The 13,157-nt window shown below is 45.0% G+C and overlaps 1 protein-coding gene, 1 non-coding gene and 1 pseudogene across 4 annotated transcripts in view; 1 reads left to right on the top strand and 2 right to left on the bottom strand.

The window, feature by feature from the left end:
• The window catches only part of PREX2 (phosphatidylinositol-3,4,5-trisphosphate dependent Rac exchange factor 2), an 867,640-nt gene that overhangs the window by 607,367 nt on the left and 247,116 nt on the right, over positions 1–13,157 (bottom strand). For all 3 annotated transcript variants that reach the window (XM_063923872.1, XM_063923873.1, XM_063923874.1), the window contains 2 exons: positions 11,996–12,068; positions 11,555–11,697 (listed from right to left, as the gene is read on the bottom strand). In XM_063923872.1, the coding sequence (XP_063779942.1) occupies positions 11,555–11,697; positions 11,996–12,068 (216 nt within the window). The remainder of the gene's footprint in view (positions 1–11,554; positions 11,698–11,995; positions 12,069–13,157) is intronic.
• Positions 2,320–2,438, bottom strand: LOC134930200 (5S ribosomal RNA; annotated as a pseudogene).
• On the top strand, positions 5,646–5,764 carry LOC134929992 (5S ribosomal RNA). The gene has a single exon (XR_010178656.1). It is a non-coding gene; the product is annotated as a 5S ribosomal RNA (ribosomal RNA).

Genomic DNA, 13,157 nt, shown 5'->3' with positions numbered 1-13,157 from the left:
TCAAGTACGAGCTCTTACAGGATAAGGACCCCAATACAGAGAGACACACATCTTGTAGATGCCAACGCCAGCAACATGACAGTCTTCTAAGTGAGTAACTTCAATTCCACCCTTTGTAAGGGTTCAAACCAGTCCGACTGAAGAAAGGACAAAACCACATTGAGATCCCATGGAGCCGTGGGAGGTACGAAGGGCGGTTGCATACAAAGAACTCCTTTTAGGAAAGTCTGTACTTCCGGCAACATTGCAAGTTGCTTCTGAAAGAAGATAGAGAGCACCAAAATTTGTACTTTGACAGAGCCCAACCGTAGGCTCATATCCACACCTGCTTGTAGGATTATGAGAAAACGACCAAGTCAAAATTCCCCGAGAGAAACCTTTCTACCTTCACACCAAGAAACATATGATTCGACGTAACCACCTTCCGGGCCTGTACCATAGTTCAAGCTAGAATCTCCCTCTCAACTTCCAAGCCATCAAACGTAGCCGCTGTAAGTCTGGATAGACGAATGGCCCTTGTTGAAGAAGGTCCTTTAGAAGCGGCAGAGGCCAGGGTTCTTCCAAAGACATGGTCAGGAGGTCTGCATACAGGACCCGCCGAGGCCAATCCAGGGCAATTAGAATTGCCTGAATGCTTTCCCTTTTGAGTCTTATTATAACTCTTGGAATGAGCGGGATTGGAGGAAACAGGTAAACAAACTAGTAAGTCCATGGCGTCGTCAGCGTGTCCACTGCTACAGCCTGTGGATCCCTTATTCTGGAATAGTAATGGTGTAGCTTCGTGTTGAGACGAGAAGCCATAAGGTCTATCTGCGGACACCCCCACCGGTGAATCAATTGTTGAAACACCTGAGGATGTAGGCCCCATTCCCCCGGATAGAGGTCGTGCCTGCTGAAGAAGTCCGCCTCCCAGTTGTCGACTCCTGGAATGAATATGGCTGAGATGGCCCTTGTGTTGGCCTCCACCCAGAGGAGTATTTTTGACACTTCTCGCATTGCTGCTCTGCTTCTTGTTGCGCCCTGTCGGTTTATGTACGTCACTGCCGTGGTGTTTTCAAACTGAACTTGGATAGCTTGATCCTGGAAAAGATAGGAAGCTTGTAGAAGGGCATTGTAAATCACCCTGATTCTAGGACTTTTATAGGTGGTGCAGATTTCTGACTCGACCATTTCCCCTGGAACTGGGCCCCTTGGGTCACAGCCCCCCAACCACGGAGACAGGCATCCTTTGTCAGTAGCATCCAATACTGGGTACTGAAACTCTGGCCTACCACCAGGTGAGGAATTTGTAGCCACCACAACAGGGAAATCCGAGCTCTGGGTGATAGGGTTACACTCTGATGCATGTGCAGATGAGACCCTGACCACTTGTCCAGCAAATCCAGCTGAAACAGATGGGCATGAAATCTCCCATACTGGACTGCCTCGTATGAGGCCACCATCTTGCCCAGCAAGCAAATGCAAAGGTGAATTGAGACCTTGTGGTGCCGGAGTACTGAGCAGACCTTAGCCTGGATAGTCAAGGCCTTGTCCATTGGAAGAAACACCTTCTGAGACACCGTGTCCAGAATCATTTCCAGGAACTGAAGTTGTTGGAATGGTAAGACACAGGGCGATCAGGCGCAGGTCATATAGGTATAATAGTATTGATGAAAGGAAAGACCAAAATTGGACAGTAAATTACCCTAATTAGTGGGAAGGAGAAAAATATATACAATTTTCTCCTATTGTGTGCTGTCCTAGTTGGTGGTGCGCCCAGAGCCAGAAAGTACACAGACTAGCAATGGGAGAGAAAGAAGGCTCTTGTGTGGGTGCACTCTTGTCCAAAGAAGAGAAGATTTACAGTAATATGTAGTAAAGAGTATTAAAACATAACTTTTATTGATAATATTAAACTGTAGTTACCCATCCAAAAGATCCATAAAGGATTAAGGAATTACAAAAATTGTTAAAATGTTCTGGTCTCTTTAATTCAAAGAATATTTTGGAAAGGTTGTAGACTCTGAGTTGTCATACCCCCATTTCCCCTGACCAGTACAGAATTTCTGTATTAATGGAACCGAGGGGTGGTCAGACAAGATATTATAGGAATATCCAATTATGATCACTTAGTTTAAGCTAAATCATGATCAATGGTCACCAAGAAGTAATTACACACCTGAATTATGAATAGATACCATATTTGCGGACAAAAATTGAGGCATTGAGCTGCAAATTAACATAGGATGACTAAAAGGAATGGTAGAAAGATACTTGATAGGATTAGTGGTGATACTGCTGTTGGTGTCCCTTCTCACATAGAGAGGGAAATTAATTCCTGCTCTACAACACCAGGTATTCCCAGGTAGTCTCCTCCCCTGGTACTAACCCGGCCCAACGCTGCTTAGCTTCCAAGATCAGACGAGATCGGGCGCTGGCAGCGTGGTATGGTATTAGAGGTTTATGTGATCTGTACACCAATGAGAGTGCACCTATATAGGAAATTATAAAAGTTGGAAATGCTGAGAGAAAATAGGAAAGGAGGGATGAATGAGTAAAGTAGGTGAAAATGTGTGGATCTGCTTTCCACGTTAGGCACGGTTCAACAGTACACACAAACGTGGCACTGTGCCCCGTGGATCATGGATGAGAGTCCACGAAAAAACCAGTGTGGCAGATAAGGAGCCACTTTGTTTCATCCATCCCCAAAAACCCGTCCATTTCTGGCTCTTTTTCTTGCGGACAATGTAAATCATGCCCACAGATTCTTCAAACCAATGCTGTCATTGACAGATATGGCCAGTCAGTAAAGTTACAACATTTCTTCAATTGCAATACTCAAGCCGTGATTTACTGTATAACTTGTGGATGTAACCTTAAATACGTTGGCATGACCACACGCAAACTTAAAGAAAGGGTGCTGGAACATCTGGGAAATATTCGTAATGCTGCCAAAGACCTTGCATGCATGAAACAGCTCACCTCGGTTGCCAGGCACTTTCATTTTCACCACAAAGGATCCATCAATGAATTCAAGGCCTTTGGCCTGGACCGCATGCACTTGGGCATACGAGGAGGAGATATCACGAAAGAACTCTATAAGAAAGAGAGCGAGTGGATTTTTTGCCTCAATAGTCTCAAGCCCTCCGGTCTGAACGAAAACATCAATTATGCGGTTTTCTTGTGAGCCTTTGGTTGCCCAAAAAAAATTTTTTTCCCATCTATTCAGACACATACTATTCAGTTTTTTCACTGAACCACTCCTTAAGACCAATTATTCACTTAATTCCTGTACCCTTTTTTTTTCTCTCTCTACCATCCACCTATAACAGCTTATCTTGCTAACTTCCTCTGTTTTTTCTTTTCTTGCACTTGTCTCTGACTCCCTTTCTGTCACTTTATTTCATTAACGCAGGTACCTGCTTCATTCAATCACATCACCAATTTATCCCACACCATTTCATCCTCCATTACCCACAGTGCCGATAATCAGACACACTTCCCTATGCACCTTCACTCTAATACCTTGTCTCATCACTTTTCTGCACTATCCTCCCAATTACTTATTTTTCTCTCTAGTCCTACACCTTCATCCCCCACCCCATCACACCCAACTTTATTATCATTTGAATGCTCACAAGCCAACTTCAAAATTGGCTATTAGCTTGAATATCACCCTTAACAATTCAGCATTATTCTCACACCTATCCTTTATACATTTTTTTAACCCCCCATTTTCCTTCATTCAATTTTCCATCACATCTCTCACCCATCCCATTCACATCAACACAATCCCAAGTCTTCCGTTTAATTTTCCTTTCATTAACCCCCTCTTTCCCTGGCTACTTTTACTCAGTCTCACAGTTTCACTTTACTATTCATTCACCTCCTCACATTCCCATTAGCTCATACCCACCCGCATACTTCCCTCCCACCTATTTATTTAATTCATTTCTAATATGTTCCATGTCATAATTATTCCTGCCCCTGTTTAATGCCCTCTGTCATCTCTTATCCACTTCCTTCACAATAGAACCTTATTTCTCCCTGCATCCCTCCTGGTCTATCAATATTTTCTCTATCGATATACTGTTCACATTATCATAATTTCTTTCCCCATTCTTTTATTATTTCTAACTCGCCTCTTATGGTTCCCATTTTTTAATCCACCTTATTGACCACCTTGGTTATAGTATAATAACCATATTTCCCCTTGCCCTTACTGTTCACATTATCATAATTTCTTTCCCCATTCTTTTATTATTTCTAACTCGCCTCTTATGGTTCCCATTTTTTAATCCACCTTATTGACCACCTTGGTTATAGTATAATAACCATATTTCCCCTTGCCCATACTCCCGTACACCGGCATCATGTTATCCCTTTATCAAGATGGCGTCATGGGTCTCGCACCATCTGCTCCGGGTTTGCCCACACTACAATTCATTTATCCCAATACAAAGATGGCGTTCCTGGCTTCCCTGATACCGCCTGTCTAGCTTGCGCATACCACACGCTACATCAGCTGACCACGCTCCGGAGCTGCGGCGGACGGGAGCGGCAATGTAGCGCGCCCGCCCGCCGCACCTGCTCCCACATCATTGGGTAATTCCTTATTGTAACTGCTTTTAAAACCCGTCCCCCCACCCGACCTCAATGGATCCGGAAGTGAACAAGCCCACACGGGCGAAACGCGTTTTCCACAGGGGGTCCGCTCATGTAACACTCTCATGGCACCATCTCTTTTCACCTGACTAAGTTCTGACCTGCCTACCTGGTTTGAAGATCCGTAAGCCCCATCTATTGTGTGGATGCGTCCCACAAATAGCAACATTTCAGTTATAGATATATTTAATTATATCTGCATTTACTGTATACCAAAGCTATTTATTTTATGTGGGTTTTGCTCTCTGATATGGGCTGGTACTATAATCTTCAATTGTAACCAGGATATTATTTCTTATACTAGAATCCCTACGATTATCATTATCCTAGGTTTTTTTGCAGTGTCAGGACCATATAAATATTGAACATATGTTAGCTTATTTGCAATAGAGGCATTGTCTGTGCATCTATTTCTTTGACAATACGTGGGCTCATACGGTATACGCAGAGTGGTAATAATTTACCGTTGCCCATAATGACATTCTGCATCAACTCATGGTGATTTATGCACTCTCTTCCTGATAATATGAGAATATGTTTACAGGTTGAATGCTGCTACTCAAAAACAACATCCTGTATCTATGCATGATGATTTATGTTTTTCTCTTTTGAACAACATTTTTTCTTTATGAAAAAACATGTTTCCTAGATAGTTTCGCAGTCCAAACTTCATCAGGGGTAGGACACTGGTGATCCATAGGATCTGTAGTATCTGTGTGGTTTCTTCACATTATCAGTAATCACAGCTAGGCTGTTCTATTTATCTATTGAGGCAACTTATCTGCCACACTGGTTTTTTTCGTGGACTCTCATCTATGATCCACGGGGCACAGTGCCACGTTTGTGTGTACTGTTGAACCGTGCCTAACGTGGAAAGCAGATCCACACATTTTCACCTACTTTACTCATTCATCCCTCCTTTCCTATTTTTCTCTCAGCATTTCCAACTTTTATAATTTCCTATATAGGTGCACTCTCATTGGTGTACAGATCACATAAACCTCTACTACCATACCACGCTGCCAGCGCCCGATCTCGTCTGATCTTGGAAGCTAAACAGCGTTGGGCCGGGTTAGTACCAGGGGAGGAGACTACCTGGGAATACCTGGTGTTGTAGAGCAGGAATTAATTTCCCTCTCTATGTGAGAAGGGACAACAACAGCAGTATCACCACTAATCCTATCAAGTATCTTTCTACCAGTCCTTTTAGTCATCCTATGTTAATTTGCAGCTCAGTGCCTCAATTTTTGTCCGCAAATATGGTATCTATTCATAATTCAGGTGTGTAATTAATTCTTGGTGACCATTGATCATGATTTAGCTTAAACTAAGTGATCATAATTGGATATTCCTATAATATCTTGTCTGACCACCCCTCGGTTCCATTAATACAGAAGTTCTGTACTGGTCAGGGGAAATGGGGGTATGACAACTCAGTGTCTACAACCTTTCCAAAATATCCTTTGAATTAAAGAGACCAGAACATTTTAACAATTTTTGTAATTCCTTAATCCTTTATGGATCTTTTGGATGGGTAACTACAGTTTAATATTATCAATAAAAGTTATGTTTTAATATTCTTTACTACATATAACTGTAAATCTTCTCTTCTTTGGACAAGAGTGCACCCACACAAGAGCCTTCTTTCTCTCCCATTGCTAGTTGTTGGAATGGTTCCAGGTGAGATTTTCAAAAATTCAGAATCCACCCATGATCCGTAAGCAGGCGAGTCATCAGGTCGATGCTTTGTAGTAGACGTTCCCTGGACATTGCTTTTATCAGGAGATCATCCAAATAGGGGACTATGTTGACTCCCATTTTGCGCAGTTGCAGCATCATCTTTGCCATGACCTTTGTGAAAACCATTGGAGCTGTGGAGAGACCAAAGCGTAAGGCCTGAAACTGGAAGTGGCTGTCCAAGATGGCGAACCTAAGGTAACCCTGATAAGTGGGCCACATAGGGATGTGCAGATAAGCATCCTTGATGTCTAGGGACACTAGAAATTCCCCCTCCTCCAGACTGGACACCCCTGCCCGCAGGGACTCCATATTGAATTTGAAAACCCGCAGATAAGGGTTTAAAGCCTTCAGATTCAAGATGGGCCGCACTGAACCGTGGTTTTGGTACGACAAAAAGACTGGAGTAAAACCCCCTGTTGTGTAACGAAGGAGGCACTGGAACCACAACTCCTGTTTGTAAAAGCTTTTGAATGGCCTGTTGCAAGGTAACTCTTGCTATGGGTGAAGCTGGCAAGCCCGACCTCAAGAATATGTGGGGAGGAAGCACTTGAAATTCCAGCCGGTATCCTTGGGAGATGAGGTCCCTCACCCAAGGATCCCAGCAGGACTCCGCCCATACCTGGGCGAAGTGTTGAAGGCGAGCACCTACCTGAAAGTCGCCTTGCTGCTGGGGCCAACCGTCACGCGGAGGGCTTCGTGGCAGGGGATCCGGAGGTCTGGTCCAGGGGTGCAGCAACTGCTGGTTTCCGAGATCCTCTAACAGCAGTGGTGGCCCTTCGGCCTCTGCCTCTGAATCTTGCCACACGAAAGGACTGAAAAGAAGGCCCCGAGTAGGGACGTCTAGCAGGTGGAGCAGCCGACGGCAGATAGGTAAACTTACCCGCCGTCGCCTGAGAGATCCACTTGTTCAACTCTTTGCCAAATAGTGCATCTCCTGCAAAGGGAAGAGTCTCCACATCCTTTTTGGACTTAGCATCCGCTGACCATTGATGCAGCCACAAGGTCTGCGGGCCAAGACCGCCATTGCAGTGGTTCGTACATTAATCTGACATAATTCCTAAACAGCCTAGCTCATACAGTTTGCAGCAACATGGAAATGCTGCAGCAGCATAATGATTTCCTCCTGAGGCAGGGAGTTAAATCCATTTATTATATTATCAGATGATTTGACCACTGCCTTTGAAATCCAACCACAAACTATAGTGGGATGCTGAACCACGCCCGCCGCCGAATATAGGTGGTCATTCCGAGTTGATCGCTAGCTGCATTCGTTCGCTGTGCAGCGATGAGGCAAAAAAATGGCACTTCTGCGCATGCGTATGCGGTGCAATGCGCACACGCGACGTACTATTACAACGAACTATGTAGTTTCACACAAGGTCTAGCGAAGCTTTTCAGTCGCACTGCTGGCCGCACAGTGATTGACATGAAGTGGGCGTTTACGGGTGTCAACTGACCGTTTTCAGGGAATGTTCGAAAAAACGTAGACGTGCCAGGAAAAACGCAGGCGTGTCTGGGCGAACACAGGGCGTGTTTGTGACGTCAAAACAGGAACAGAACAGTCTGAAGTGATCGCAAGCGCTCAGTAGGTATTGAGCTACTCTAAAACCGCACTTCTGCAAAGCTAAAATACACTCCCAGTGGGAGGCGGCATAGCGATTGCACGGCTGCTAAAAACTGCTAGCGAGCGAACAACTCGGAATGACCACCATAGTGTTTTGAGAGTGATGTCAATCTTACGGTCAGCTGGATCCTTTAGAGATATAGCCCCAGGTACTGGTAGAACCGGCTTCCGTGACAGCCTGGACACAGAAGTATCGACTGATGGGGGGTTTTCCCATAACTTCCTATCTTCAGCAGGGAAGGGAAAGGATGATAACCACCTCTGAGGAGTTTTGAATTTCTTATCAGGATTGACCCACGCCTCTTTGGCCAAGGAGTTTAAATCCTTAGATATAGGAAAAGTGGTTGAGGATTTACGTTTTACATTAAAGTACAATTCCTCTTCTGGTTCAGCTTCCTTATCGGGTATGTTAAGAACCTCCCTAATAGCATAAATTAAGACTTCCACCCTCAGGGACAGATAGCTGTCTTCCTCCATATCAACTTCTGTTTCACCTAAGTCTGGAAGTTCAGAATCAGAATCAGAGTGGAGCACCTGCGGAAGTGAACGTGTATGTGACACCAACAGAGGGGGCTGAGGAGCCTGTCTGTGAACTGCAGCCTTAGCCATATGATCGACAGATTGTTTTAGTACCTGACGTTCTTGCCTAGCTGCAGCTAGTTCTCCTTTAAATGAGTCCAACCAGTCATGTGCCTGTGTACTATTACCCTGAGAGGGTAAGGAACACTGGGGGTCATTCCGAGTTTTTCGCTCGCTAGCAGTTTTTTGCAGCCATGCAAACGCTATGCTGCCTTCCACTGGGAGTGTGTTAGCTTAGCAGAAGTGCAAACGAAGGAATCGCAGAGCGGCTACAAAAAATTTTTGTGCAGTTTTAGAGTAGCTCCAAACCCACTCTTAGCTTGTGATCACTTCAGACTGTTCAGTTCCTGATTTGACGTCACGAACACACCCTGCATTCGCCCAGCCACGCCTGCGTTTTTCCTGGCACACCTGCGTTTTTTCGAAACACTCCCTGAAAACGGTCAGTTGACACCCAGAAATGCCCTCTTCCTGTCAATCACTCTGCGGCTGCCTGTGTGACTGAAAAGCATCGCTAGACCCTGTGTAAAACTACATCGTTCGTTGTAAAAGAACGTCGCGCGTGCGCATTGCGCTGCATACGCATGCGCAGAAGTGTCGAGTTTTTGCCTGATCGCTGCACAGCGAACGAATGCAGCTAGCGAACAACTCGGAATGACCTCCTCTGTTCACACAGGAGAGATCCCTCAGAGGAAGGCGTAAAGGTACAAGAAGTACACATAGCCTTATCTGCAGACATTTTGCACACAGAGTGAAAACAACATACAGTGTAGTGAGAAACACAAAGTGAAACACACACACACACACAAACACACACACACACACACACACACACACACACACACACACACACACACACCCCAGACAGCCCCTGGAGTAACACAGAGAGAATAGAGACCAGCACACCATACACAGCAAAGCAGTACTCTGCTGTGTGAACTCTGATTACTTTTGCAGGGGAGCAGCAGCGCTACCGCTGATATGCTCCCCCCTTTCCTATGAACCCCCTGGTACCAGTACAGTAGTCTGTGCAGCTGGGTCTGCGTGGAGGAGAAGCATGTATGCAGCCTTGTTGATCCGCAGCAGTAGGAAATGGCACCTTTCCCGCCTCTAGTCCTGCTCTCCGGGAAGCCCTGCCCCCTGTAATGGCGCGCGGTCCCTTCTAAAATGATACTGGCATTATCAGTGAAGGAGCGCAATATTAGATGCTGTGCACCCCTAGTGGAAGTATAACACCCCCCTTTCTGCCAGTGAGGTCTGCAATGGGCACCGCAGTTTGTGGCCCGTGACCGCCGCACCTGTCATGCCGCCATTAGTCACTGGGGACCCGCTAATCGGGGCCCTGGTGTAACACTCACCGCACCTGCATCTCTTCTGCATCTGGTAGAGGGTGGCGGATAGCTGCCAGCGTGTGCACACAGTGTGGTGTGGGAAACAGCACCTCAGGAGCTTAATGTCCTGTCAGCTGGGATTACGACCCATTAACCCTCAGGACGTTGGTTCGGTCTCCCTCCTAAATACCACGATGCAGGTAGACTGGTTGCCAACCAGTACTACATGAAAAAAAAAAAACTATAATAAAGATTTGAAGAAAACGCTCTGGAGCTCCATAGGAATGCACTCGGCTCCTTGGGCACATTTTTCTAAACTGAGTCTGGTAGGAGGAGCATAGAGGGGAGGAGCCAACACACACTAAAGGTTTCTTAAAGTGCCAGGCTCCAGTGGACCCAATCTATATACCCCACGGTACTAAAGTACATTCCCCAGTATCCACCAGGACGTTAGAGAAATACATAAAACTGTGTAGACCTACAGTAGTATAACCATGATTATCTACCCCTAATGGTATATTAGAAATATGGATGCTAAAAGTTCATCTGTATAGAACCATGATCATTGCCAGCATTATCCAAACCAGAAAGTCTAAATTAAAATGTTGCCTAAAATAAGAACTTGACAGAAGAAAACACAACTACAGTATTACAGTACAGAGTCCCCTTAACAAAATGCAGCCAGTTCTTGGACCAATCGCAGCATTACAGTATAACATGTCATAGAAGAAGAATGTGCAATCTTTATAAAACACAAGGGCACTGGCAGCTGACAATGTGTGCTGTGACTTGTAATTTCACATTGCCTGGTAAGCCACATATTATCTAAGCCTGCGTAGTACTGTAGCTCTGACCATGTGATGCTGGAGGTGTAATAATTCTAAAAATGTAGTTGCTCTCCCAGACCTTTTATTCATATGTTATATGATGGTCTACAGTTATGGATTGGTACCCAAAAGTACTTCAGCTTTGGGAAATTATTGGATCCCTGGTAGAATTATGGACAGTCTGAACCTGCAGTTCCATCTTACAGTCACCATTGGCACAATAGTATGTTTTGTGATATTGTGATGTTAAAACAAAGAGGAAGTTGTTGTGAGTACTACATTAGTTTCTAATATGTTCTTATTAAGCCCTGAGCTCAGATGAAAGGCCTTTTGTATACTGTCTTAGGATAGACTTAGCAAAGGGCAAAAGAACCCAACAGAGATGAGTGTGAATCCGTAGAACTACAGGCACCAGCCAGCGTAGGGCAAGGTGGATCTGTGTGTTCTTTAAGACTGTGCTGGTGGAGAAGAGTGTAGTGCAGTAGTTTCCAAACTTTTTTGAATCACGGCGCCCTAGAGGATCAGAATTTTTTTCACGGCACCCCTAGGCCAAAAATGTCTTATTGAGAAATTTAGAAAGAAATATTAAATTAAGTAGATTGTGGTTATATGTCATTCTTAGGCTCAATTGTGCAACTGTGTGGTGAGGGACAAGATTTGCTTCTGTTTGTCCCCATATTTTATGACTGACAGCTACTAGCACTAGTTTTGCCTATTATACTGACCATAAATAATTTGAATTGGTCCTGGACCACCAACCCAAGGCACCCCTGCAATGTAATGTAATCATATCCTTAAAGCCTACGTACCAGCAGAGATTTAGCAATGACATTCTCTACAATCTTTAGGTCGTGTTTCATGAGTCTGTGTTTCATATTGGAGCCTTCCATTTCTTCATCGGAGAAGAATCGAAACAACAGAGGTTCGTCCTTGAACTCGCTCTTCTCCAACACTGCATAATATCAGACCAAAAAGAAAACAACTCAGGCAACAATCTGTTCAAATGAATCGGACACTACTACATGTTAATATACATGCATTTCTTAATACTAGTCTAAACTTCAGACATAAAACTGGCAATATTTATCAGAAAATATTCCAGCCAAACCATGTTTGGGCCATTAAGCTAAGGAGGTTATACTTCTTCTTTTAGAAACGTTTTAAAACATGTCAAATCAAAAGAATATATCTTGTATTTGCATGTAATAATAATAATAATAATAATAATAAAAAATAATGCCACTTCATACCATGGTGCATGAATCCATTGTCACAAAGTGCTACGCCAAGAATAATTGCTTCCTCTCTTGTACGGCAGTCACCCTGTAATGTTTTACATGCAACAAAATATAGTTTTTACTAAACACACACTAGCTGTTACAAAAATTATTTCTATTTACTAAATATATTTTTCTTTAAAACAGCATTAACATTGATTTGTGCAATTGAAGCACAATTTTCTGATTTTACTATGAATACTTATATGCCATTTGGGTGGAACTACAGTATTGTGAATGGTTGTTTTTAGTCTAGGTACGGACTTGCATTAATTTGATTGGAACGACAAGTACAGTACCACTATACACTGCCAGCAAAGGTCTCAACCTCTCACTGTTCAGCTAAAAGCCAACCCGCGGCTCTCGAGCCGCATGCGTCTCTTTCATCCTCTGCATGCGGCTTGATCCGCTCCTGGCCACAGCTGCCCGACACACACAGCCCGGCGCACACAGACTTCTAAAGTTCTAAGGACTACGGCGTGTGAGGGAAGGAGAGCGCAGCGTGCGCCTCTCCTGCCCCTCAGACTCCGGCGGCGGTGTCTATCTTCAATTCGGCGCCGGCCCATGAGCCAATAAGAGCTTGCGGTCCGGCAGCTAAGGCTCCTAATTGGCTGCCTGACCGCGAGCTCTGACTGGCTCACGGGCCAGCGCCGAATTGAAGATAGACACCTCCGCCGGTGTCAGAGGGGCAGGAGAGGCATGCGCTGCGCTCCCCTCCCCTCACAGCAGCAGCACTGTGAGCAGCACTTTGGGGACATGTGTATCTAAGCAGCACAGTGAGCAGCACTTTGGGGAGTGGGTAGCCACTGTGGGGACATGTGTATCTGCACTGGGAGCATATCTGGCACTGTGGGAACATGTGTATTTGGCACTGGGGACATAGCAGGCACTGTGGGGACATGTGTATCTGGCACTGGGGGCATATCTGGCACTGTAAGGACATGTGTATCTGGCACTGGGTGCATAGCTGGCACTGGGGGCATATCTGGCACTGTAAGGACACGTTTATCTGGCACTGGGGGCATAGCTGGCACTGTGGGGACATGTGTATCTGCACTGGGGGCATATCTGGCACTGTAAGGACATGTGTAGCTGGCACTGGGGGCATAGCTGGCACTGGGGGCATATCTGGCAC

Source organism: Pseudophryne corroboree, chromosome 5 (genome assembly GCF_028390025.1).
Source record: "Pseudophryne corroboree isolate aPseCor3 chromosome 5, aPseCor3.hap2, whole genome shotgun sequence".
Lineage (NCBI taxonomy): Eukaryota > Metazoa > Chordata > Amphibia > Anura > Myobatrachidae > Pseudophryne > Pseudophryne corroboree.
This window is presented reverse-complemented; position numbering and strand designations above follow the sequence as displayed.